General features: G+C 38.5%; 1 protein-coding gene across 1 annotated transcript in view; it reads right to left on the bottom strand.

Annotated features, from left to right (window-relative positions):
* Positions 1-16,089: 16,089 nt before the first annotated feature.
* Positions 16,090-25,757, bottom strand: part of LOC132816357 (ephrin-B2-like) — a 58,223-nt gene continuing 48,555 nt past the window's right edge. Inside the window, exons 4-5 of the mRNA XM_060825816.1 lie at positions 24,154-24,252; positions 16,090-19,450 (exon numbers count right to left, since the gene is read on the bottom strand). Of these exons, the coding sequence (XP_060681799.1) occupies positions 19,038-19,450; positions 24,154-24,252 (512 nt within the window). The 3' untranslated portion in view covers positions 16,090-19,037. The remainder of the gene's footprint in view (positions 19,451-24,153; positions 24,253-25,757) is intronic.

Below are 25,757 nucleotides of genomic sequence, written 5' to 3'. Positions count from 1 at the left end.
TTTCGGGTAAAAGCCCTTCAAGAGGAATACAGGCAGAGTGCCTGCAAGGTGGAGAGATAAATGGGAATTTATCTCTCCACCCTGCAGGCACTCTGTCTCCATTCCTGATGAAGGGCTTTTGCCCGAAACGTCGATTTTCCTGCTTCTCGGATGCTGCCTAAACTGCTGTGCTTTTCCAGCACCACTCCAATCTAGAATCTCTTTCACTACAATCAGGTTCTAAATCTAGCTTGTTGCTTGTTTTGCAATTACTGTTTTCCAGACTTTGGATGAAATTCCACCTCTAAGTATGTAGCTACTCATTTAAATTCTTCTAAGGAAAGGCTTTTAGTTTTTCATAAGTTATTTCATTCTTCAATATGAAAACATTAGTATCAAATATGGACATGTTAGCATTTTTATATCTTAATCACTCAAGAACAACTCTGTTTCAGTTTCTCTATTTTAAAAAAAACTGCGTTTCAAGCAGCAATTAATTTGGTCCACTCAGTTCTAGCATTCACTCTGGAAATATCATGCTGAACCTGCATATTTGTCATGGCAGGTGAAATGGGGAAATTGACTCTCCTTTTTTTAAAACACCCTTCTTTCAGTCACAACAAATATTTTTATTTCTTCTTTCACACACAGCTGTTACACTTCGAGTAAAGATGCAGTTTGCCAGGTCAAAATGAAGCAGCCAATTACAAAGTTTTCCCAAGTGAAAGAAAGAGAAATTCTATTATCTACTAACTCCCAAACAGGAAAACAACATCAGATACATTAAAATATAGGCAATATATTTAAATGGGAAAGAGTTTAATACAAATAGGAAGAATAAAGGCTGTGTAGTTTAAAAGTCTTTGGAGCTTTTAAAGTTTTATTTTTTTAATCTGAGACCATCATTGTTTAGTTGAGATTCTCAGCAATTGTGAAGTTTGTTTTGGTGAATATTTATTTCCTAGTTTGCTTTTTCACTGTTCTCTGTCTTTTCAGAGGGAGGGAGAGAGGGAATCTTCCTTATCTTACTTTCAAATTCATTTCCCTTCTCTCTTTTGCTATTCAAAAATCAGCTGGTGAAATACAGTTCATTTAAGGTTCTTGAGTCTGCCCCTATTGTCTTCCTAAGCAACATGCTGCACAGTCAACCTTATAAAAACAACATGTGAAATTATCAAACAAGGGTGAGTCAAAACAGAAGCTGCAAATTTTTTGACACAGAATCTTTTGCTTGGGGACAGTGTTTTCATATAAAATAATGATTTCAGTGCAAAAGTATTATTTATTTCAGATTGGTGCCTTGACCTTGCTTCAATCCAAAGTCAAGTGATCACAACAGCCATTTTAGGTCAGCTTTGTCTTTCTTTTCAAAACAATTTCAGTCTATGAAAGATCTTAGATACAACAACAAATGATTAAAGTTAAAATTTAATAATCCATATTTACCACTGTCTAAACAGTGATTTGTTGCATGTGGCTGCAATGATATAAAGGACATAATGCTAATGATTGTCATAAGCTTCATCCCTATGATAATATTATATGGTCTTGGGCGGAGAACAGCTAAGGATATCAAAGCAGTAAAATCAATCATTTGCTTCTTCTTCAATTGTCTCTGTAACAATATTGATCATATTAACGTAACATGTACATTGATGTTATTGGGAGTACAGCTGATGATATTATAGCTTACCAAAGTATAAAACAAGCCACAAATATTTTTGATGAAGTTCTATGCACATTGATAATTGCTTCAATCTCAAGGCAAATGAAAGTCTCAAATTAGCAATATTAAATAAAAGAGTTCAACATCTTTACAATTCCATGAATAATTAGATTAATGATCTTCATTGATTAGTAGTAAAATGCGACAATGGAGATTTAAAGTCAGAATTAAAAGAAGGCAGAATTGTGTTGGATTTGCTGATGGGACTTTATTAGTTTTATAACAGTCAAAGGAAAATTGGGCTCTAAAGGAAGCTTCTCAGAAGCTGCATAATAAATCATAAGAGGAGAATATCAATTTTATCACAGGAGTTTAGCAGGATCCATTCTGTTCTCTATGTACAAAATGTTTAAGGATACACATAATAAGCAAGTGCAGTGAATAAGACAAGCATCAGATATTAACAGTCAGTGTCAGTACCATGGATCAAGAAAATCTCATAGGCATAAACAGTGTCAGATATTCAAAAACAATGTTTTATCTGTAAAACAATAGATCATTTTCAGAAAATGTATTAAAGTCCTACAAGTGGAACGATGTGATTAGTGGCCTGATCTTGAATAAACATTCATTATAGCCAACAACAGTGCAACTGCAAGGTCTTAAGAGGCATATTACTTAAGATTAAAGATAAGTTACAAGCAACTCTGCAACACAAGGGTGTCATTTAATGGACAATTTATACATACTTCACAATCAAGAAATCTCACTCTTGAACAAGGTTGCATGTTTTGATTGTAATCTATTTTAATTGGTGGAAGGAGTCAAATTATTTAAAGTCAAGGAACAAACAGATCAAGGTACATTTGGTCATGGAACAGCAGATCAAAAGATATCCAGCAAAGGATTTCACAGGACTCACCAGACTCATGGCAAAACCCAAACTGAAGGTAGAATTCATCAAGATTCACAATGTTGGTTTCAAAAATTCATACACTTAGCAACATAGAAACCTGGGACTTTAGCAAATTGGCAGAAGTATTTTCCACTCCATCAACACCGAAGAAAGTCCAAACGCCAAGGCTCAGCAATGTTTGTGGGAAAACACAAGCGATCAGGTAACCAATGTGTAAGCATATTCCACATGCTGCAAAGCGTAGCACAGCCTAGTGAACAAATAGCAATGTCAGATTTGATTATCGTGTTAGATACCAAGGTGATACAAGTTCAAGCAGCATATTTCAATTTTTTTTTATTCTTCCAGGAAGAATTCACAGTGTATGGAGTAGATATCATGTCAAGAAAGAAGTAATCATCAGTTCATAAAACTGAGATAGCAAACATTCTGGTTTCACTATTTACGAAAATGCTGAAAGAATATCAATGTATTCAACCTGAAATACTGAATCTAAGCACTTCTAAGCACATAGATTTAGGAATATAGGAACATAGATTTACTGATGAAGGGTTTATGCCTGAAACATCAAGTCTCCTGCTCCTTGGAAGCTCCCTGACCTGCTTTGTTTTTCCAGCACCACACTCTCAACCTAGGAGCAGAAGTACGCTATACAGCCCTTGAGCCTGTTCTACCTTTAAGTGAGATCATGGTTGATATGAGGCCTAATTCCATATACCTGCATTAGGCCCATACCCCTTAATATCTTTGGTTAACAAAGATTCATCAATCTCAGATGTAAAATGAGCAACTAACCCAGAGTCCACTGCTATTTGTGGAAGAGAGTTCCAAGCACCTGCCACCCCTTCTGTACAGAAGTGCTTCCTAACCTCTGTCCTGAACACTCTGGTCCTAATTATCAGACTAAGCCCCCTAATTCGAGAATCCCGATCAGTGGAAAAAATTTACCTTTATCTACTCTGACTTTTCTTTATAATACCTTGAAGGCTTTGATCAGATCACCACTTAATCCTCCTAGTTCTAGAGAAAACAGTCCCAATTTGTATTATCTCTCCTCATAAAGTAAAGGGAAGATTGTTTAGAACAGAGGTAAGGATAAAATTCTTCAGTCAGAGAGTGGTGAATCTATGAAATTCACTGCCACAGAAGGCTGTGGAGACCAGGTCATTGAATGTATTAAGACAGAGATAGTTAGTTTGAGTGTCAAAGAGATCAAGGGTTACAGGGAGAAGGTGGGAGGATGGGATTGAGAAACTTATCAGTCATGATTGAATGGCGGAGCAGACTTAATGGACTAACTTCTGGTCCAATGTCTTATGGTCTTCCGTCTTATAACTGCTGACGTCCAGCATCATTCTTGTAAACCTAAAGTGTACTCCCCCCAAGGTCAATATATCCTTCTGGAGGTGTGGTGCCCAGGTCTGCTCACAGTAACCCCAAGTGGGGTCTAACTAGAGTTTTGTATAACTGCAGCATAACTTCTGTACTCAGGTCCTATAGATCTAAAGACCAGTATTCCATTAGCTCCCTTGATTATTTTCTGCACCTGTTTGTGACACTTTTAAGGGGTCTGCACCTGAACCCCCACGTTGAGCAAAGTACTAGCAAATTAACGATAAAAGCGGTGCATACAGTTTGAAAGTGGGGTGCACGCAATTTCATCATTTAGAAAGGACAACCAATTTCCACAGATTCAGGCAACAGTCAAGAATAAGTTACAGGGATCAGAGATCCAGGATACTTCAAAAAAGAATGTATCTGCTGAATCGTGCAGCCATTCCAAAAGTCATGAGATTAAATGTTCTCCATATATTAGAGTGGAGCAATTGCCTGTGTGAGATGGAGAGATGTCATCAGTGAAGTAAATCCAAGAGATAAAAAGTTAAAGGGACTTTCAGGCCTCACTCTATCACAACAGAATCAAAGATAATAAACTTCAACCCACAGCTCCACAAAGTAAGGAGAAAACAATTATTTTTATTCGTTCGTAGGGCATGAGTCAATATTTATTGCCCAGCCCTAGTTGTTCTTGAGAAGGTGGTGGTGAGCTGTCTTCTCGAACTGCTGCAGTCTATGTGTTGTAGGTTGATCTCAATGTCTTCAGGAATGGAATTCCAGGATTTTGACGCAGCAACAATGAAGGAACAGTAAAATATTCCAAGTCAGGATGGTGAGTCGCTTGGAAGGGATCTTGCAGATCATGGTGTTCCCTGATGTCTGCTGCCCCTGTCTTTCTAGATGGAAGTGGTGGGGGGTTCGGAAGGTGCTGCTTAAAAATCTTTGATGCATCTTTTAGAATCTTGCGATCACTTGAATGTTTTTAACTTGGACACTTGGGGGGAAATGGAGTGGTAATATAGGTAATTACATGCACAATAACTATTCATTATGGGGTAAAAAAGCTTCAAATTAACATCCACTTAAGTAACTCTAGATTTTGCCAGCTGATGGTAGTGTTGGATATGACAACAATGGTTTGTTCTGGAGAATCGTCATCTCTTTAGAACCTACTGCTTTCCTAATTCATTAGGCCATCGTCATTGCTGTAAATATATTCTGCTGCTGCTTGTAATAAAGAAAAATAAAGTGTTTGATACAGTTAGTTCCTGTCAGAACCTTAGGCTGACTCATGCTCCCTCACAGACAATTAAGCCCTTTTTGACACATCCTTTACCATCTAGGGGAGCAATGTGATTAATTTTCACATGGCAAGATTTCACAAGCAACACAAAGAAAATTATTTGTTGTAATATTGGTTGAGGTGCATATGTTGCCCAGGACACTGGGAATGCACCTTTCTTTTGTTCTTAGGAGGTTGTATGTGATCTAAAGGAAGCAGCTGGGACTCGGTTTGATATCCTATCCAATATTTAGCATCTTTGTCATTCCCTAGAGTGAAAGAACTACCAGAGAGAGAACCAAAGGTAGCACTTGTCATTCCTTCAGGAAGGTTGTTACTATTATAATCTATAAGGTTTCTGAAACCTACTATTTATAGACACTCAATTAAAATTACTACCTGTGATCAGAATCCTTCATTTCTTATCTGGCCCATAATTCAGTATTGAATTTATAAGTTCTTTTTCATGTCATGAGTGTTCACTATAGTGAGAATTGTGAGGAATTTAATTAATCACTTTTTAAAAGTCAAAATATTCAAAGTTGTTATTATATTTTTTTCTCCAAGTACTCTTCATATTACCTCCATTCTCCAGGCATTCCATTTTTTTTTGTTAAATATTACCTGCCCTTCAAGAAAACATGTTGGTTCAGATTTATTGCCTTAACTCATTATATGCTTTTAAATTCCTTCGTTCACAACAAAGTTAAATATTTCCCTACTATAAATGTCAAGCAAATAGGCCAGTATCTCCCAGAAGCAACATTTTGACCTTTTTAAAAGGCTGTTATTGCATCTAGTGTTTTGTAATCATCCAATGCTATCCTTGTACCCAATAATACCTAGCCTCATTTATTTTGTTATTCTTACAGCTTGTTTTATACTTAGCCATGGCCCAAATCTGGTTCGAATTATCTTGTGGCCCTATGTCTATATAAGGGGAATGCTGTGCATGTTGTCATATGTTTTTTTGAGAGCATTTGATAAGGTGCCACAGAAGAGATTTGTTTTGGAAATTGAACCAGATGTTATTCAAAGGAATTTCATCACACTGATAGCTGGAAGGTGGGTGACAGGGAGAGAATAGGAATACATACAAATTTTTGTTTTAGGTATGGGGAATGTTTGCGAGGATGAACCACAGGAAATTGTGCTGAGATTTCTCTTCTGATTTCAATTTACATAAATCACTTGGACAAAGGCACACAAGGAGGGGTCTCAAGTTTGTTGACGGTACCAAATTCATCAACTTGTCCTGAAGGCATGGAATTTGTCCAAGATAGATTTCCAGACCCGTATCCCACATCATGATCAGCCAGGTCACCAGTGGTCTTCACTTGGAGTTCTTGTCGCTCAAAGCAACCACAATCAGTGTAATAACCTCTGTGTAATTCTATAATCGCACCACTGATTTAAGGAATAAAGAACTTGTATTTAAAAAGCACCTTCCAAGACCTCAAGACATCTCGAAGAAATAGTTTTGATGCACAGTCACTGTTGCAATGTTTAAAATGTGGAAGTCAATTGGCACACATCAAGATCTATAAACAGAAGTGTGATAAGGATTAGACAATATGTTTCAGTGATACTGACTGAGAAATAATAGCTTTTGTTTGCATCCAGCTGGCTTTCAATGAGTTGTGGAACCCATTTGACTTCCAACTCATGAAGCATAAAAGATGCTTTGATACTGTTTTGAAGAAGAACATGGGACCCATGTTCTTGTGAATGTGTGTGTTTGTGTGAGAGTGTGTGTGTGTGTGTGTGTGTGTGTGTGAATGAGTGAGTGAGTGAGTGTGTGTGTGTGTATGTGTATATATACCTCATGCCCATACCCATACCCTGTGATGCTGTTGCATGGTGACCAACACACAGGTTCTTTGCTGGTAACCTGCTCTGACTTCCATGTCAAGAATTCTTGGCATTGAGGTTTCTTGCAGTGGGTTGTGGGATTGAAAATTTTGTCTTAATGAGGTGAAATGCACAGTTAATAACATTGTTAAGAACCAATGATTACTTAATACGTAACTGGCCACTGCCCAGTGAAAATCTGGGCATCCAAGTACAGACTTTTCACGATTTAGGGTAGCACAGTGGTTCAGGGACCCTAGTTCGATTCCAGCCTTGGCTGACTATCTGTGTGGAGTTGGCACATTCTCCCCATGTCTGCATGGGTTTACTTTGGGTGCTCTGGTTTCTTCCCAAAGTCCAAAAATGTGTAGGTTCAGTGGATTAGTCATACTAAATTGCCAAAAGTGTCTCGGGATGTGTAGATTAGGTGGATTAGCAGTGGGTAAAACAGGATTACTAGGATGAGGTGAGTCTGTGTGGAATGCTCTTTTGAACGTCGGTGTGGAGTCAATAGGTTGACTGGCTTGCTACCACACTGGAAGGAGTCTATGAATGTGCATAGGCCAATCAGTGGACCAAAGTATTGGTTTCAACTTCCACAAGGTGCTACCATGCACAGACCTCGGAGATTCACACAGTACAAAAACTATAATTTGAGGGAATGTTTGTGTCTGCATTTCAAATATTCTCTTTTATCAAAACCTCTCCTACTTTTAAAGAAAAATCTCAGGTGGAAGAAATTACTCCCAAAATGCAATACTCCTTTGGTATTACACAGATGTATCGATCTAGATAAAAGGGCAGCACGGTGGCACAGTGGTTAGCAATGCTACCTCACAGTGCCAGGGAGTCGGATTCAATTCTCGCCTTAGACAACTGTCTGTGTGCAGTTTGCACGTTCTCCCCGTGTCTGCGTGGATTTCCTCCGCTTTCCTCCCACAGTCACAAAAGATATGCAGGTTAGGTGAATTGGCCATGCTAAACTGCCCATAGTGTTGGTGCAGGGGTAAATGTAGAGGAATGGGTCTGGGAGGTTCGCTCTTCGGAGGGTCGGTGGGGACTTGTTGGGCTGAAGGCCTCGTTTCCACACTGTAGGTAATCTAAAACATTTCCGTCTCTGGAGTAGGAAGCAAATCCACAGCCTCCTGAACCAGGATACGCAATCTGAACCCAGCAGCTGAGTCTCTGCTCTTTTTGTCACTCATTTAACTCTTGGAGTTCAAGAGGTAGTTGTTACCCATTGCCAATGTACACCATTAGATAAATATTCAAATGTCGGGTTTCTCTGGAGCGATTTAAGTGACAATCCCATAACTCTGCTGCACCTGCAAGACAATATTGGAAGCAGGTGGGTCCCAGACAACAGCAGACTGGGAGTGGTGAGCATTTTGAGAAAATACAAGTTTCCTTGTTGACCAGTGGAAACTGTCAGGTTCCCTTGGGCCATTATGAAGAAACATTGAGTCTCTGCTGCAGTGTTCCTCCTGGGATGCCTCCAATTGAAGCACAAGTCATCTTGCCAGCCTATTCCCCAACCTATCCACAATTCCACCCCTTCCACAGCTGCTTACACACCAGAAACTGTTCCCTTCAATCCCCCGATGGCAATAATCATGTCATTCCTGCCATGTTTCAGTGGGAGAGTCAGACTGGGAATATTTATTCGTTCAGAAGTTCAACAGGCCCGTTGTCACCAAACAGATCTGAGACTCACCCTTCCCAGCACATTGCACTCATGACTGAGATAAAACCAACTGTTAATGCTGCACAATGATGCAGACTGGTGAGCTGTTGGGTATCTTTACAGCTGATGGGAGTGCGAGGTGCAATTCTATGAAATAGTTCATTTAGAACTTAGAGCACTGAAAGGCATTCGGCTGCAAATATAGGCCAATTCTGAACAGAGTGGAGAAACAAGAGACATGGAGGTGTTGATAAAGCAGTCTTTAAAGTGGAAATACAGGCGAGAAATAGCTGTCAAAAGCAGTGAAATTCTGTGTCTTAAAAGTCACTGCCAGGAAGAGATGTTACACTGATGAAGAAAGACTTGGAAAATCGGAGAATGTTTTTTTCCTCCTCTCTCAGCTTGTTTTTAAACTACAGTCAGATGCAATCCCCCTGTCACGGCTCACTCAACTGACTGTAATTGCTATTTCGAAATGGCCTTTGTATTACTACTTGTTATCAACTTGTTAATAGTTAAGCTGCAATACTCCCAATTACAGCTACTTTATGTGGAGCACCTGTAACAAATAGCTGAAAGTATTTAAATCTCACAGCCTATAAATGTAACAGTCTTCGAAAGATTTATTGTCCTGATCTAATACTTGCTCATTACATTCTGTTCCCAATGATCAGTACGTTGAGGTTGAAACATTCTTTCCTATTAGCTAGAAGATTAATTTAACAGTTTCATTAAACTCCTGTGATGTGAATAATTCAAAGTAAACATCTTTAATGTTCATCGTTGATCAAATTACTCTCTTAATATTTAATAGATGAGTAACCAGTTGCAGTATTTGTAATAGTGTCTGGCGCTTTAAAGTCTGAGGTATTTTATAGCTAAATCCTTTCTTTGAAAGTTAATTTTGTGGATTCTATTAAGTGAATAGAAAGAAGAAAAGAAAGAACTTGCACTTATACTTTATACTTATCTTAACCTCAGGAAATTCGACAGCCCCTGATAGCAAATAAAGAGCATGAGGCTTTTCATTTCGAAGTAAGTGGTGAAAGTTCGAGAAATTTCCCAGCACTGCATGCTCGCCTTGGGAAATAGTTCCTCATAAGATGCAAAGTGCATTCCATGGGCAGCATGGTGGCTCAGTGATTAGCACTGCTACCTCACAGCGCCAGAGACCCAGGTTCGATTCCAGCCTCAGGTGATTGTCTGTGTGGAGATTGTTTGTTTGGATTTCTTCTGGGTGCACTGGTTTCCTCCTACAATCCAAAAGGTGTTTAAAAAGCATCTGGATGGATATACGAATAGGAAGAGTTTGGAGCGATATGGGCCAGGTGCTGGCAGGTGATATTAGATTGGGTTGGGATATCTGTCCAGCATGGACGAGTTGGACTGAAGAGTCTGTTTCCATGCTGTATATGTGTATGACTCTATGTGCAGGTTAGGTGAATTGGTCATGCTAAATTGCCCGTATTGTTAAGGGATGTGTGTGGGTTAGGTGCATTAATCGGGGATAAATGGGTTACTCTTTGGAGGGTTGGTGTGAACTTGTTGGGCCAAATGTTTCCACACTGTAGGGATTCTATAGTATTAGTGCGTGCTAGAGTCAGGCCAACTCCCCAGGGACAATTCAGAGGCAGCCACAGAGGCTGCTGAGTGCCAGTTTGCTGGGACTTTGTCATCGTTATTTTCTTCAATATTAAGCACTACATCCTAAAGATTCATATCCCCTCCCTATGTCCTATCCATGTCGACTCAAGCCCCTGACCCAGCCTAAAAGGCCTCCCATGCCCTTCATGCCAACTCAATGCATTTCCAATGCCCATTCACCCATTATAAACTCTGAACAGAACCAGGTAATTTTAGGTAATCATGACGGGAGGAAAAGCTATAAGAAAGGCCGTTCATACACTTCTTTGAAAAACTATTATTGTTACAATGGTAGTCAATGCAATCTTTAAAGTATCAAATACAGAAGATATAAGCAATTAACAACTGTTTATTTTGTGCAGATAAAATGGAGCCATTGACAAAATATATCAAATCATACAATGTTTTCCCTTGTGGGTACCTCCTTCAAATAAAAAAATGGAAATGTTTCAAGGGGGTTGAAGTATAAGAATAGGGAAGTCTTATTGCAACTGTACAAGATGCTGGTAAGACCACATCTGGAGCACTATGAGTAGTTTTGGTTGCATTATTTCACAAAAGATATAATTTCCCTGAAGGAAGCTCAGAGAGTGTTCACTAGGATGATCTCTGATTTGAAGGGATTGTCTTGTGAGCAAATGTTAAGCAGCTTGGGACTCTATTCACTGGAGTTTAGTAAATGAGAGGTGTTCTCAATGAAATGTACAGGATCCTTATGGGGGCATGACAGGGTAATTGCGGATGGGGGTATGTTTCCCCTCATGGGAGATTCTAGGACCAGGGGCATAGTCTCCAAATTAAGGTCCACCAATTTAAGGTTAAGATGAGGAGGAATTCCTTCTCTCAGTCAGTTGTGAGGCTTTGGAACTCCTTGCCTCAGAGAGCTGTGGGGGGAGCATTCATAAATATGTTAGCTGAGATAGATTCTTGAACGGTAGGGGCATCATGAATATGGGGAAAGGGCATGAGACTGTGTGTGAGAAGTGTCAGAACAACCCTGATCCTATTGAATGGTGGAGCAGGCTCAATGGGCCGAGTGGCCTGCTCCTGTTCCTTTTTTTATGGTCTTTATAGATGTGAGCTCCCAGCATCTACCACTTAGACACATGGGAACAGACACATGGGAACATAACTACCATCAAGGCTTCCTCAAAATTCATACCATCTTTACTTGGACTAAGTTGTTCTTCCTTCAATTTTCGCGAGGACAAAAATCCGGCATTCCTTCCTAACAGTTCTGTGGATGTAACTGAGATCATCTTGGACAGTGTGGTTCAATGCCACTTCTTCAACATTGCTACCATAAGCATCGGGGATACCAGTCATTTGCAGTATGTGTTCAGTTTTTCCATCAGGGCTACTGTTAATTGTGTAATTTATTTAAATGCACACAACAAATGAGCCTTGTTACACTTCATCAAGGCAGGAAACAAGTGCAAAGCGGTCTACTTTGAAGTGTCAACTTCAATTTAAAAAATCATTAGAATTAAGTTAGAAAGATATCCAGCTCGTAAACAGGCCCTTTGGTCCAACTTGTCTATGTTGACCAGATATCCTAAATAAATCTAGTTCCATTTGCCAGCTTTTGGCCCATATCCCTCCAATTCCAATTCATATACCCATCTAGGTGCCTTTTAAACGTTGAGTCTATATTATAATTTGAGTCCTATAATGGTGCTTTTTACAAAAATTTCAGGGAATGTGGGCATCATTGGCCAGACTATCATTTATTGTCCACTGGTCTTGAGAAGTTGATAGTTATCCATTCTCTTTAACAGTTACAGATCATAGGGTGTATGTACACTGAGAATGCTCTTAGGGAGGAAGTTTTGATCCAATAACAGTGAAGGAACAGTGATACAATTCTAAGTCACAGTGTTAATGTCAATGGCATTAGAAATCCAGAAACCCAGCTAAATATTCGGAAGAAAAACCAAAAGAGCTGCAGATGCTGTAAATCAGAAACAAAAACAGAAGTTGCTGGAAAAGATCAACAGGTCGAGCAGCATTTGTGCAGAGAAATCAGAGTTAACGTTTCGGGTTCAGTATTTTGAAGAAGTGTCACTGGGCCCGAACAGTTAACATCGATTTCTCTTCACAGATGCTGCCAGACCTGCTGAGCTTTTCCAGCAACTTCTGTTTTTCTTTGTGGTTGCAAATATTCTGGTGACATTTCAATACAAGATGAACCTGGAATAAAAAGCTAACCAGATGAACACCATGTAACTACTGTCAATTGTTGTAAAAGAAATCTGGTTCACTAATTTCCTTTAGAGAAGGAAATGAGCTCTCTTTACCTAGTCTGGACTAGGTGGGTCGAGACCAACTCTTAACTGTTTCTGGTAATTAAGTAAAGGCAATAAATGGTAACCAAACTGATACTCACATTTCATGAAACAATTTATGGGTGCAAACGTTCCTTGCCAATTACCAAAGGAAATCTGAATGGTGTGCTGCATTTGGAAAAGGATTGTTTCAGTATCTGAGGAGTCCCAAATTATGCCGAATACTGTGCAATCATGTGAACTTCCTCACCTCTGATCTTACAATGGAAAGAAGGTCATTGATGAAGCAGCTAAAAGTGATTGAGGTGAAGGCACTACCATGAGGTATGTCTGTGGCGTCCTGAAGCTGAAATAACTGATTTCCAACAACCAGAATCATCTTCCTTTGGGCTTGGTATGACCCCATTCAACGGAGAGTTGTCCATCTGATTCCCATGTAATCCAGTTTTGCTAAGTCTAGTTGATGGCACACTTGGTCAGATACTTCGGCCAACATTTATCCCCCAGTGAACATCACAAAGTCAGATTATCTGACCATTACATTACTTTTTTTAAAAAAAAAATTAAGAACTATTTTGTGTACTGGGAGAAATAAAAGAACCCAGAGCACCAACTCTGACATTTTCACGTGGGATTCCTGCAAGCAGGATATTTGGAATGATTTATTCCTGGAGATGCCAAGTGTCACTGCTGTTGTCATGACGATTCTCCGAGCAGCATAAAGCCATATTTGCTATGAAAATGCTTTGGTGATGTCATGGTACTTTCAGTGCATGTTCCTAAGCAATATGTAAAAGCTAACTTCTACTGATCCTACCTCTAGTCTCCTTTCTCTTCTACACACCAATCATGATGGTAATTTCACTGGAGTGCAACTTCATAAATACTGTCAGTCTTCCAGCATGTCTACATTAAATACTCTTGTAAGCTTGCAGGGCAATGGTGCCCTTCAAAATAGTGTATTTTGTAAAGGGCATGAAGTGAAGTGTATTAAATGTTTGGAAATGAAGATGCATTTACAGAAGCTGAAAAAACAAAGCACCACTTATAATATTCTTAACCTACAGATATGTCCCTGACCCTGAATAAAGACTTGAAAGAGTTTTAATTAATCATGAAGATAAATATATGATAGACTCATTTCTCATTAAACAAAATCCCAATCTGTGATCAATAACAATCAACCTCTACATTGCATCCTGACTAGTGATCTCAAGTTGCACAGGAGAATGGGTTAAAATAGCTGTGATTCCAAATTGCCCCCACTCAGCATACTGACACTATCTCCACTTATATCAGTCTCAACAGTTAATATACTGTCAACATTGACTGAGAAGAACTGCATTCCTAATCTCATATTTTGCACAAATAAAGTAGGTACAAAAATAACACTGCAAAATTATTCTGCATATTTCCTTTTACATTGTTATGGTAGCAATTTACATATTTCTGAACTTTACTTAAGAAATAATACATGTTGCAGTAGAGCATGCATAGTATTTTTTTCAATTGCTTTGAAGAATGTGGGAAATTCCCAGCTCTGATTATTTTGGGCTGTGCTGAAGAAATGTTCCAAGATTAATTCCATTATTACAAGTGCACAGCAGCTCCTTTGTACAGTCAGCACCCAGACAGATCAGGAAAAATTCAAGGTGTATTTTCAATTAGTTGATCTCAGAACAACAAGATGAGAGTAATAAAATTAGCCTGAGGATACCTGGTTTAAGGAGGGCATAATCAGAACAGCATTCATAGTTAGCCAATAATTCTGCATGTTTGAGTTTTGCCAATAAATAGGACCAGGCTCCTTGGATACTGCCTGACCTGCTGTGCTTTTCCAGCAACACATTTTCAGCAATAAATAGGACCAGGCTGATTTGTGATGCCTTTATGGTTGAAATGCTCTGTCGGTTTTTTTTTACTTTTCATGTAAAATGGCTATTTATTTACACTGCTAGAGTGAGCTCACTACCTGTATGTTCCCAAGCAGAAGTCCAAACCACTTGCTGTACATTAGCCTTATGCATTCCTTGCACAAGTTCATCCAAAACTCTACAAACACTTACAGTTTTCAGGCCTTTTAAAAATATTCCGCTTTTCTATGCTTGCTGTCAAAGTGAATAAGCTCACAGCTCCCAACAGTATATTCCATTTGTCACCTTATATCCACTTACTGGTCGTCTTAAATATTTTTGCAAATCTTTTATGCCATTCTCACATTTACTTTCCATCTGATTTTATAGACTCAGAAGACTTAGATATATTATCTTCAACATTAATATATAAACTGTAAATAGCTGACGATCCAGAGCTAACATTTGTGTCACTCTATTAGTTACAGCCTGCCAACTTGAAAACATCCTTTTTATTCCTATATTTTGCTTCCTGTCCATTATTGAACCCTCCAACTTTGTTAATACGCCCAAACTCCATGAGCCCTCATATGACATACTGAGTATTTGTGTGACATTTTATTGAAAGCCATATTGAAAATACGAGGTTATGATGTTTAAGGGCCTCCCTGGAACTAGCCTATTACCTACATCCTCAAAAAAACTCTAATTATTCTTGTGAAGCTTTTCACAAGTCACATTCCCAACCAGAAAGTAGAAGTGAAGAATATATTCCATGAGGACTTGCATAAAAACAAACCTTTTCTTGAGCTTTCTCCTGATTAATGTCCTTCCTTGGAACATGCTGGGATATCATGAAGAACTGAGACATACATCTTGCTATTTCTATCCATTGTTTTTATCAGATTAGCAATTACGGAGAGACCTCACAAATATGTCCCAACACATTGATAGCAAACAGCAGGAAGAATCAAGAACTTCCTTTGTTGATTATGCTATTATTTTATGGCATCCTGCTCAGGTTTCCAAATTTTAAAGCCCCATACTCTGGAATTACTTGGAAGCCAGGTTGGTATGGATGAGTTGGGCTATAGGATCTGTTTTCATGCTGCAAGACTCTAAATCTTCCAGCCACTGTCCTCCTGCAAGATGCTGCTTAATGTACACATCTTGCACCAAATACTTAGTCACGTCGCATCCAACCCTTCTTTCTTTGGCTCAGTGTCCACTTTTTCTTCTGATTGGGTCTCTGTCGAGCAGTTTTCTACATTGAAGGCATTCCATCAATCAAAGTTGTTGATGATTTGTGTATGAACTTCAAAGATGAGTGTCAACAGGCACTTGATGTAACAGCCAAATCCAGTCATCTGCTCATTTAACATGTACAAGTGTGCTTTCAGCATGTTAGTGGTCAGAAATTGGAACACTGGCTGTTTTTTTCCCTCTCTCTAACCCTGGGGCACTGAAAACACAACTTCATAATTCAATCTCCTGCATTTTATTTGAAACGTAATGAGCCATTTTAAAAGACCTTTGTTTTGTGAGATTTCAGGAAGTATAAGGAGGAGAAAAAAAATGAACCTCAGGCAAATTTCCATAGGAAAAAAAGTCTTTTATTTAAAAACAATTTCAGTTTGTAACAGACTTATGGAATGTGATTTTAATTTTGTTCATTTTTCCTTGGACTGCAGGAGGGTGAAGGTGAAAATTAAATCAGTTTCAGGAAAGAAAAGGTTGAAAAATCAGATGAAAAGGGGAAAATGAGGAGAAAGCAACATTCAATATTTATAAAGCAAGCTTAATACTGTGTGTACAAACTGGACGAAGAAACAATTAAATAAATATTCATGGCACAAATATGCAGCGGTCAATTTGGTAACCTTACCAATTTTCATTTCTCTCCATTTTTAAACAGTGCAAAGGGCGACACTGCTTTGAAAACCAGCTATAGCTAAAAATACATTGCAAAAAATTCAGATTTTATACAAAACATCCTCCTTAGAATTTGTTTAAAAAAAATCTTCTATTTACACAGACATTTTACTTTAAGGAAAATTAAGTCATGCTCTGCTGTGAAATTCTGTTACTAAAAAGGTGAATAAGGCTATTTTAATTCTCCCTTCCCTCCCTGCCCAAATTGTTGTACGTTAAAATATTCCACATATTTACAGCTTCTTCACAACTAGCCTCGGTGTAGTGTGTGGTGCAAATTCTAAAACCAGGTGATAGGAATGAATGCTTCTGCAAAGGCAGTTGCAGTGATATTCATCTGGCAAGGAAGGGTAAGTAAGACAAACTATATGGGATCTGAATAAAGTGCCTTACTCTATATCGGACATGGAACCACTGCACATTTTACAAAACCAGACATCCCATAACTCCCCGCGCTGGATTTTTTTTTTCAAAATTGGAAACTTGTTGTTTTCAGAGTCTGGCTTAAAGTGAAAACAAAGTCAGGCACAGATCACCCACAAAATGTTTCATAAAGAACAAACAAAATCTATATAACTGAGAAGTGTCTCTGCTAATGTGTTTCTTGTATTGAAGGCCTATAAAAATACATTTTACATGGAAATGGTGAAAAATCGGATGTGCAGATAATGTACTTAATTGCCACGGCAACAATTTAAGTACATGCAAACTGTTTCACCCTCGTCGCCACTGTAAATTTTAGGCTCAAGAGTTAGGTTGGACGACCATTCTAGGTTAGCCTTGGGATTCCTCAGCCCAGTCTTTTCCAACAGCTAATGCTGCACACTCTTTGAATTTTAAGTTACAAGATATCACAGTTTGGACAGTGCCACGCAATAACTAATACATAGCCCGTACTACACGTCACCACAGGAGTGAAGATGATCTTGGAGTGAAATTTCCCAGTGCCAGGCTACTACTGATTGATATTAGTTTTAGAAAATTGCTTTCTAAAAATTAGGCCTACATGTAAACTAAGTAGATCCAGGCTGGAAAGCCCTCCAGTTCTTGCAAATAAAAAGCAGGAGCGATTTCCCAGCTTTTGTTCCTTAAGAAGTCTTATGATGACTCTATTTTTGTATTTGTTATTTATGGAAACATGATTTCATTCCCAGTAGCAAGTGTCCAAATGTTTTATGGCGATGTTATAACCATCCAGACAGACTAATGGTCAAATGATCTTCATTTGCCCTCTGTGCATTCTTACAGAGCAATGCTTACTACAACAATTGGCTCACAATATTCTGCTTCATGGGTCTGGTTTCTGATCACTTCTTCTCCCTTCTCCATTAAATGTAGAATACTTGATTTTTTTTTGTCTCAATAGTACTCCAAGGATAAGGCCTTAAAGGAAACTGCAGCAGTATTTCAGCCACAATGAGAAGCTGTACCACGTAACTCAGAGACTGCTCCACAGTCTATTCATATAAATCAAACCATAAGGCAGTATGTTTCCTCAGACTGTTAGTTTGTACCACTGTCACACTGTTCTTAAAAAGCATCGTCACTAGTGCCACTCCTGCCTTTTATCACTGATGTGTGCTCTCCCCTTTAATGTGTCAGTAAAGCACCATACAGATGGAGGACTTTCATTTCTCTCTCTTTCTCTAATTCAGTTTTGTTATTACTTTAGTTCATGTAAAGTGCAGCCCTACATGCTTGTCACCATGTTGACAGCCTACATCTTGGAACTTTTAGTACCAAAGTGCTCCCTAAATAACCTACCTCTACACTTGCTTCTCAGATTCAAAAAGGCAGCAGCATACAACTGCAAATGCAGTTAAATGTCACAGGTGAACATGGTCTCCTGTTCATGGCCGTCATGTGCTATGTATGACTGGAGGGACTCCTACCTGTATGTGGACATAATGTATCACTTTCTGTATGACTGCTTAAAGTTGGCTGCTTTATACTGAGCACTATCACTGGTGACTGGGATGTTTGATTCAAGTTAATGTTACGGTACTTTTTAGAAATTTCCTGATGTTACAGTGATCGTGTTTGAAGGCAAAGAGGCCTTCAAGTTAACAAGTAATACTGGTAACAAGAAAATAAGGAGACAGAATAAAAACCAAAAGTACAGAAGACCAACAGAGGTGGATTTATGAAATCCGGTTATTATAAAAGATAACAGTCCAGGGAAAGTGGAGACTGACTATTTTCTATTGCTGAATATCCAAAGCTTAAAATGTTACTAATTATAAATACAGTGATAGATAGTTCAAACATCCCTTTGCCTCTTGCTTCCTGGTATGTTTTAAGCATATGGTCCAGAAATTAATAGTAAGAGCAAAAGGTGGAATAGTTTGGTTGAGTCCCTAACTCAACTTTTCTCCGGCTTGCTGCTCCTGTTATTTGTAAGCAGTTTCCTACACATCATACACACTAACCAACTCTCTCTTCAGCTGAATTTCCTGCAAGTTTCCACCTTCCCCTTTAAATCTCCTACACATTTGAAGTCAATCCTGGTGCAAAGAAAAGTCACCACTAATTTCAGCAGAAGACCCAGGTATGCAACAAGCCAAAAAATTTTCTCCAGGATCCCAAACCAGCCCCAGTTCTGGCAGATCAGACCTTGTAGTATATATTTGCTGGGCTTTGTGGTGGCATCTCCTGAACTATATACACAGGATGTCCATAGTCTCCACTGACTTTTTCATAGTGAGGGCAGAAAGCGCTGTCCGCAGTCCTTAATGGAATGATAATATCACTAGGTTCGGAGCCATTGTTGTTGCCTCCCCTTTTGGGGGTGGCCAATGTGCTGAGGGAGAGAGTAGTGGTGTGTTGAGGGGAATGCTTTCTGTGTCGTCTCTTGTACTTCAGCAGGAGGACCACCAACATGATGATGATGATAATGAAGATCACGCATCCAGATCCAATGCCTGCAAATAGGGCCACGTCGGGGCTGAGGAATCTCCCCTGGTCTGGGTCCCTAGGTGCAGTCGAAGGTTTATTCTCACCACTCAATGAGCGTGTCCCACCTGCAAACAAAAATAACTGTTTGAATAATTTGACTCTTCAAAACAAAAAGCCCTTTAAAATAACTACTTCTCTCCCAGGATTAAAATAATTGAGGGTGCAGTTTCCAAAGAATGAATACTTTCGGTCATCCGGTTTGATATTATTTGAATCAGCGAACCAGAAATCTGTGCACTACAAGACAGATTTAGTGATTCCACCAGTAGATATGGTCAGAAGTCACACAACACCAGGTCATAGTCCAACAGATTTATATGAAATCACAAGCTTTCGGAGTGCTGAACTTTGTCAGGTTCACCTCCATTAGATATGTTGCTGATGGAAGTAAGCTTTGCAGAGAAAATATATTAATGTTCAATAATTACTAAATTAATACTTTGCATACTTCCTTTAATCTGTCAATTGACTTTGAACAGTCCACCAAAACAAAGGGAATTTGGTCTTCAGTAAAAAATTGAAGCTTTGATAATTGAGTTTATCCCCTGGTTAGCCAAACACAGATACCAGTGGTCAACGATAAATATTTAAAATGATGTATGCCTACACATTATCCCTGGACCTTGTTTTTATGAATAAATCTTCATCAGTCAGCAACACAGAATGGAGCTGACAGCTTCACTTAAAACAGATGCAGGCTTGCCTGAGGCAGTATGGGAAGAGTAAGAAAAAGTAAATCCTTAAGACAATTATCCCTAGTCATACTGTCTGACTAGCTACAGCCCCTTTGCTGCTGATGCTAAATGTATTAGTCATTCCATATGCTGATAAACAAGCCAGACTATTCATTCAGCAATAGGACTATGTGTTTGAGATTTCTTTTTTCTCTCAGAAGACTTGTTGTCTTTATCTAACTTACAGTTCCAACCGTAACAGACCATAAAATTAATTTATATGGCATTTTTTCATTTGTAAAGCAGAACTTTGTAACTGACAATTATATTCCATTTTTGTAAATCCACTTGACTGGTAATCTCTTTCCATTGTCATGTTGGATCTGTTCCAATCTACTTTGTGAGGAAAGTTTTGTTACAAGTAAGTGTCTCCACTTCCAGTTCCCATAACTTGGTGCACTTGAATGGATTGTGAAGGTAACCAGGTGATGTACTCCCAAAAGAGTATGTTACATCTGCTACACTTCTCACTGGTTTCATTGAAGTTGAGGAAGATTCTGGGGGTGAGGTACAGAGTCCACAGTTTTTATTTACTGTAAAAACTAGTCAAAATGCTGAACTAAAATGAGCAAGGCAGAAAACAAAATATGATCTTTTGACTTTTCAAATATTTTAAGAATGAAGAAAGATCGAGTGAATAAAGGATTCCCAAAAGAAATTATTTTATATCCAAGAGTCTAGAAAATTGAGTGGTGTTTCAATCAAATCTTTTTAAATTATACAAGCATTCAACAGGGTAGATACAGAAAAACTACTTCCACCTGTAGAATCCAAATAATGGGGTATATAGTCATAAAATTCAAGCTTCAGCAATGAAATCAGAAAACACTTTTTCCTGAAAAAGTACAGCCAGAAACCTACAATTTTCTTACCCAATCAAGAGACTGCCCTCACTACTGGAAAATGCAGAACACCAGTGACCACTATGACATTAATGAAATAGATTTGGCAAAACAGAGAAGGTAGAGAGATCTTTCTTATAAATCATGACACAAAATGGTACTGTTTGAATAAATTAATAGATTGACCTGATAATTCTACTAAACCTTCTGACCTTAAGTCATTGACCTGAATTGTTAACTTTGCTTCTCTCGCCATAGATTCTGCCAGACGTGTTGAGTGCTTGTTTCAAATTTGTAATATTTTACTTTTGTATTTTTCAAGGCAATTTACATTGAGTTGTCCTTGTGGTTAAAGAGCTACCAAGTTTATATCATGACTCTTCTGACATGGACCCAGTGTAATTACTGAGGTAACCACAAACACTGCTACCGGTCGACAATTACTTTCCTGGAACGGAGCAATTTGCAAATGAACTGATTTAATTTGCTGATATAAAGGCCTGAGAAATGGAATTCTGCCATGCTGCCAAGGTTGAGTTACAGGACAAGAATCAATCCCACATGTATGTGAGTACTTTATACCGACAATAAAAAATAAAACTAATAGCGACAGGCACTACATTTATCAGCAAGCTGACTGGATTCCAGCTATACACAAAAATGTAGGGTAGTATTTTATCTAAAATATGGTTTACTTTCTAGCACACTAATGTAAAGCAAGTTCGTGGGTCTGAAACATAGATTTATATCCTTGAAACAATAAACAGATCCCTGTGGGGAATCACAGGTTTGAGAAATTGTAAAATCCAGCCTTAGCCCTCCCCTTTGCTGCTCAAAGGATTGCTAGCCTCGTCGAAAAAATATTCTACTTAGCAGGCCAATAACAGTCTCTCAAAGCTGAAGCAAAGCAAGGCACGTTAACAGATACGATAAAATCAATCACAGTTACATTAAACAGATTCTTGTAAGCTGCAGCTGAGTGTTAGCCTGACACAGCAAGGAAGAAGAACAGGAAGAAATTAAAGGCTTCCTTCTCCTGTAAGCACAGTACATAGAAGCTCTCATTATCTGTCAAACATCTGGAATCATTCAAAATCCAAACTCCCGAGCAAGTAAATTAGAATATTAAATTCTTTCATTTTAATCTGGCTATGTCGTTGTGCATTTTTTCAGCAATGTGGAAGGACCGCGAGAAAGTCTAAAGGATTAGGAGTAAAAGGGGATTGTCAAGAATTCGGCAAGATGTTGGAAATTACTGTTACAGACATAATTGATCCAAGTGCAGAAAATGACACGAATCATGACAATTCTAGATGCTTTAAAAGCAATTCCTCACTATGGTTTACAATCACACTGTAGCTGTCTTGTGAAAGTGGTGGACTCATATTGCTTGTCACAGTCCTAGTTAGAGATGGAAGAAAACTTATCGGGGAGTGCTGAGGTTACCACCAGATTAATGGATATCATATAATGGCACAGATGGCTATTTCATCCTTCAGGTCTCCTGAATGTCTTGTGAAGTACTACCTCCCTCACTTCATCAAAATATGATGTTTTAAAAGAACCTTGTGATTTTTTTTTAGAAGGGGGTTTTTTTTTGGATTGGACCACAAATAGCCATCTCAGATAACTAAACATCTAGGTCGCTGTCCCAAACAGTTGATGCAACGGATATAGAAGCATCATGGGCTGATAAATGACAGCCAACACAGATTGGTTGGAGTCAAACTGTGCCTTAAAAACATAATTGAATTCTTCAATGAAACAAAGTACGATTGATGTAGATAGCTGTGCATATATATTTTGTAAATGGTGTGATTTACATTGCGACATAATAGAATTATTAGTGAAATTGAAACTAATGGGATAATAGAAAGATGGCATGGACACAAAATTGACTTAGGTGACAAAACACAAAACATAGTTTAGTGAATGTCTTTCAAATAGCAGAGGATTTAGCAATGATATTCATCCATGGATCAATATTAGGACAACTGCTCTTTTTGATATATAATAATGGCCTTGACTCAGGTATTGGAGGTAAATTTTCAAAGACAACTAACACAAAACTCAAAAGTATTAGACAACAAACAGGTTATGAAAAGACTTCACCAGAATACTGTCAGGCTGACAAAATAGGCAGACACATGGTGGATGTATTTTAATACAGGAAAGTGAAAAGTGATACAATTTGGGAGAAAGAGTGAGGAGGCAATGTAAGATAAAGTGGTAAAATTTTGCAAGGGTGAAGGAACAGAGAGGCTGGTTGTTCACATCCATGAGTCTTTGAAAGTGGGAAGACAATTCATTAAGAAAACACATAGGTCTCTTGGCTTTGTAAATAGAGGGATAAAGAACAAATGTAAAGATGATATGCTGAACCTTCATAAGTCTTAGATGGATGACTGTCAAATTCTGGGCAGCACAGTTTGGGTGGAAAGTCGAGGCCTTAGAAAAGATGCAAAGCAGGTTTGCGAGAGTGATAACATGAAGGACTTCAGTTCATAGGAGAGACAGGCAAAGCTGTTAATATTCTTCTGAAAGCCAAGAAGGGTAAGGGGAGATTTAATTGGGATGTTCAAAATTATGAAAGAGCAGATAAGGAGAAACTGTTTCCACTCACAAGAGGATCGGTAACCAGAGCACACAGACTTAAGATCATAGCTTAAAGAACCAGAGAAGAGAGGAGACTTGTTTTAAAAGTAGCAGTTCATGATCTAAAATGTACTGCCTGACAGAATGGCAGAAGTAGATTCAACAGTAACTTTCAAAAGGGATTTGGTTTTGTACTTGAAATGAAAATGTTTGCAGACCTGTGGGGAAAACAGCACAAGAATGTGACTAATTCATTAGATCTTTCAAGGATGGTAGACTGAATGGTCTCCTGTGCTCTGTGAAACTAAGTACAAGAGTCCCATTTGCTCAATACGTCACATACATACAAAACTGAGCCAAACTAAGTAGTGAAACAATTACGGCTCATATAAAGATGCACTTAAGTCTCACACAGGAGTAGTGCTTGTCACAGAATCGCCAGAGAGACCAGGAGTCCTGCCATTTGGTCATTTGTGCCAATGACCTTCATGTTTAATTCGCCCATGACGTGGGCTTTCAGGCAGGTACAAGAAGTTCCACAACTTCAGCTCACAGGCGAGGTATCTTCCTTATAATCAGCTTCTACTAGACGGTTACCTTCACTCTCGGTCTTTTGGGTGGGCTTGGTTGTGATGCCATCCCCTTCTTTTTCAGGAGCTCTGGTTGATTTTTCTTTTCGTCCCACAGAATTTGCATCTAAAAAGTTTTTAAAAAGGTTGTTTCAGTTACTAACTGCAACGTTGAGTTACCTTCATCAGTCAGACAAAGGGGAACATCCCTCAATACTGATGCGTTATTGCTCAAGCAACTCACATTAAAGTATTGCAGACTCCAGGCGCCATGATTGGAGTGAAATCAGTTTGCCTTTAGTTTTATTGGTTTAACATCTTGGAAGCTACTTTGGTGGACACCAATGGTCAGCAAACATCTTTGTTTCAGCTTAGGATTTAACCAAATGGATCAGCAGAGCCTCTACTTATAGAAAAGTATAATTTCTGTCCTGACAACATCCAAGGTGATGAGCAATTAATTGCAATGCATTTTGATAACAAAGTGATTTAAAACTTTGATTTTTGCAGCAGCATTGCCATGCTTGGTTTATAAGTTCCTCTGAAGCACTAGGCAGTTTTTAAAGTGACCTTCTCTTTGGTCTGGACTAAGCATAATAAAACTGCAGACACTCGACAATTTTGAATGCTGACCACTCAAGTATTTGCAACAGCTAAAGAGAAGCTAACCACTATCAGGCAAAGCTTTTCTAGATGATAATTCAATCAAATTGTGGATGCTGAAAGAATAATAAGTGGACACTACACTAACATGACAAGTGCATGAAACAAGTTGAGTGGGAAAGTTATAACATCAATGCATACACTATTTAAAAATTAATGTAAGCATAATAGAATTAATTTTCAATAACCATCAAGCATCATTACAAGGAATCTTGTTATTAATAGCTACATGCAAGACATTTAACCAAACGTCTTAATTCTGGAGCAAATCCACTTCATATTAATGCTTTATGAATAATGATAAATGCAAGCCAGTATTGTATCATCTCCACGCTTTTAAAATGCTCAACTCTTTTTCAAATCTTTATATAACTGGAAAATGCAAAGGTATATTTCCAATAATTAAAAGTGGAACAGTCTCAACTGGTTTCTTTTTGCCTTGGTTTCACTGCCTTTAAAGAAGTAGACTGAATGTTCTCCTGTGCTCTGTGATTCTACGTACAAGAGTCCCATTTGAACAATATGTCACATACATATAAAACCTTTTACTGTGTGAGTATTGATTAAAATTTAGGGCAAGCTCATAGATCACTTCTAATCCTTATGCACAGAATTGTAAACTCATATAGCACAGAACCAGACCCTTTGGACCCACAAGTCCATGAGGAGAAAGTAATGACTGCAGATGCTGGAGATCAGAGCTGAAAATGTGTTGCTGGAAAAGCGCAGCTGGTCAGGCAGCATCCAAGGAACAGGAAATTCTTCATTCCTGAAGAAGGGCTTATGCCCAAAACGTCGAATTTCCTGTTCCTTGGATGCTGCCTGACCAGCTGCGCTTTTCCAGCAACACATTTTCAGCTCCCACTAGTCCATGCTGAACAGAATCCCAAACTAAACTAGTTTCACCTGCCTGCTCCTGGCTCATATTCCTCCAAATTTTTCATCTTCATGTATCTATCCAAATGTCTT

This window comes from Hemiscyllium ocellatum, chromosome 6 (assembly GCF_020745735.1).
Source record: "Hemiscyllium ocellatum isolate sHemOce1 chromosome 6, sHemOce1.pat.X.cur, whole genome shotgun sequence".
Lineage (NCBI taxonomy): Eukaryota > Metazoa > Chordata > Chondrichthyes > Orectolobiformes > Hemiscylliidae > Hemiscyllium > Hemiscyllium ocellatum.
The sequence above is the reverse complement of the archived record's forward strand: the minus strand, read 5'-3'. Positions and strand labels throughout refer to the sequence as shown.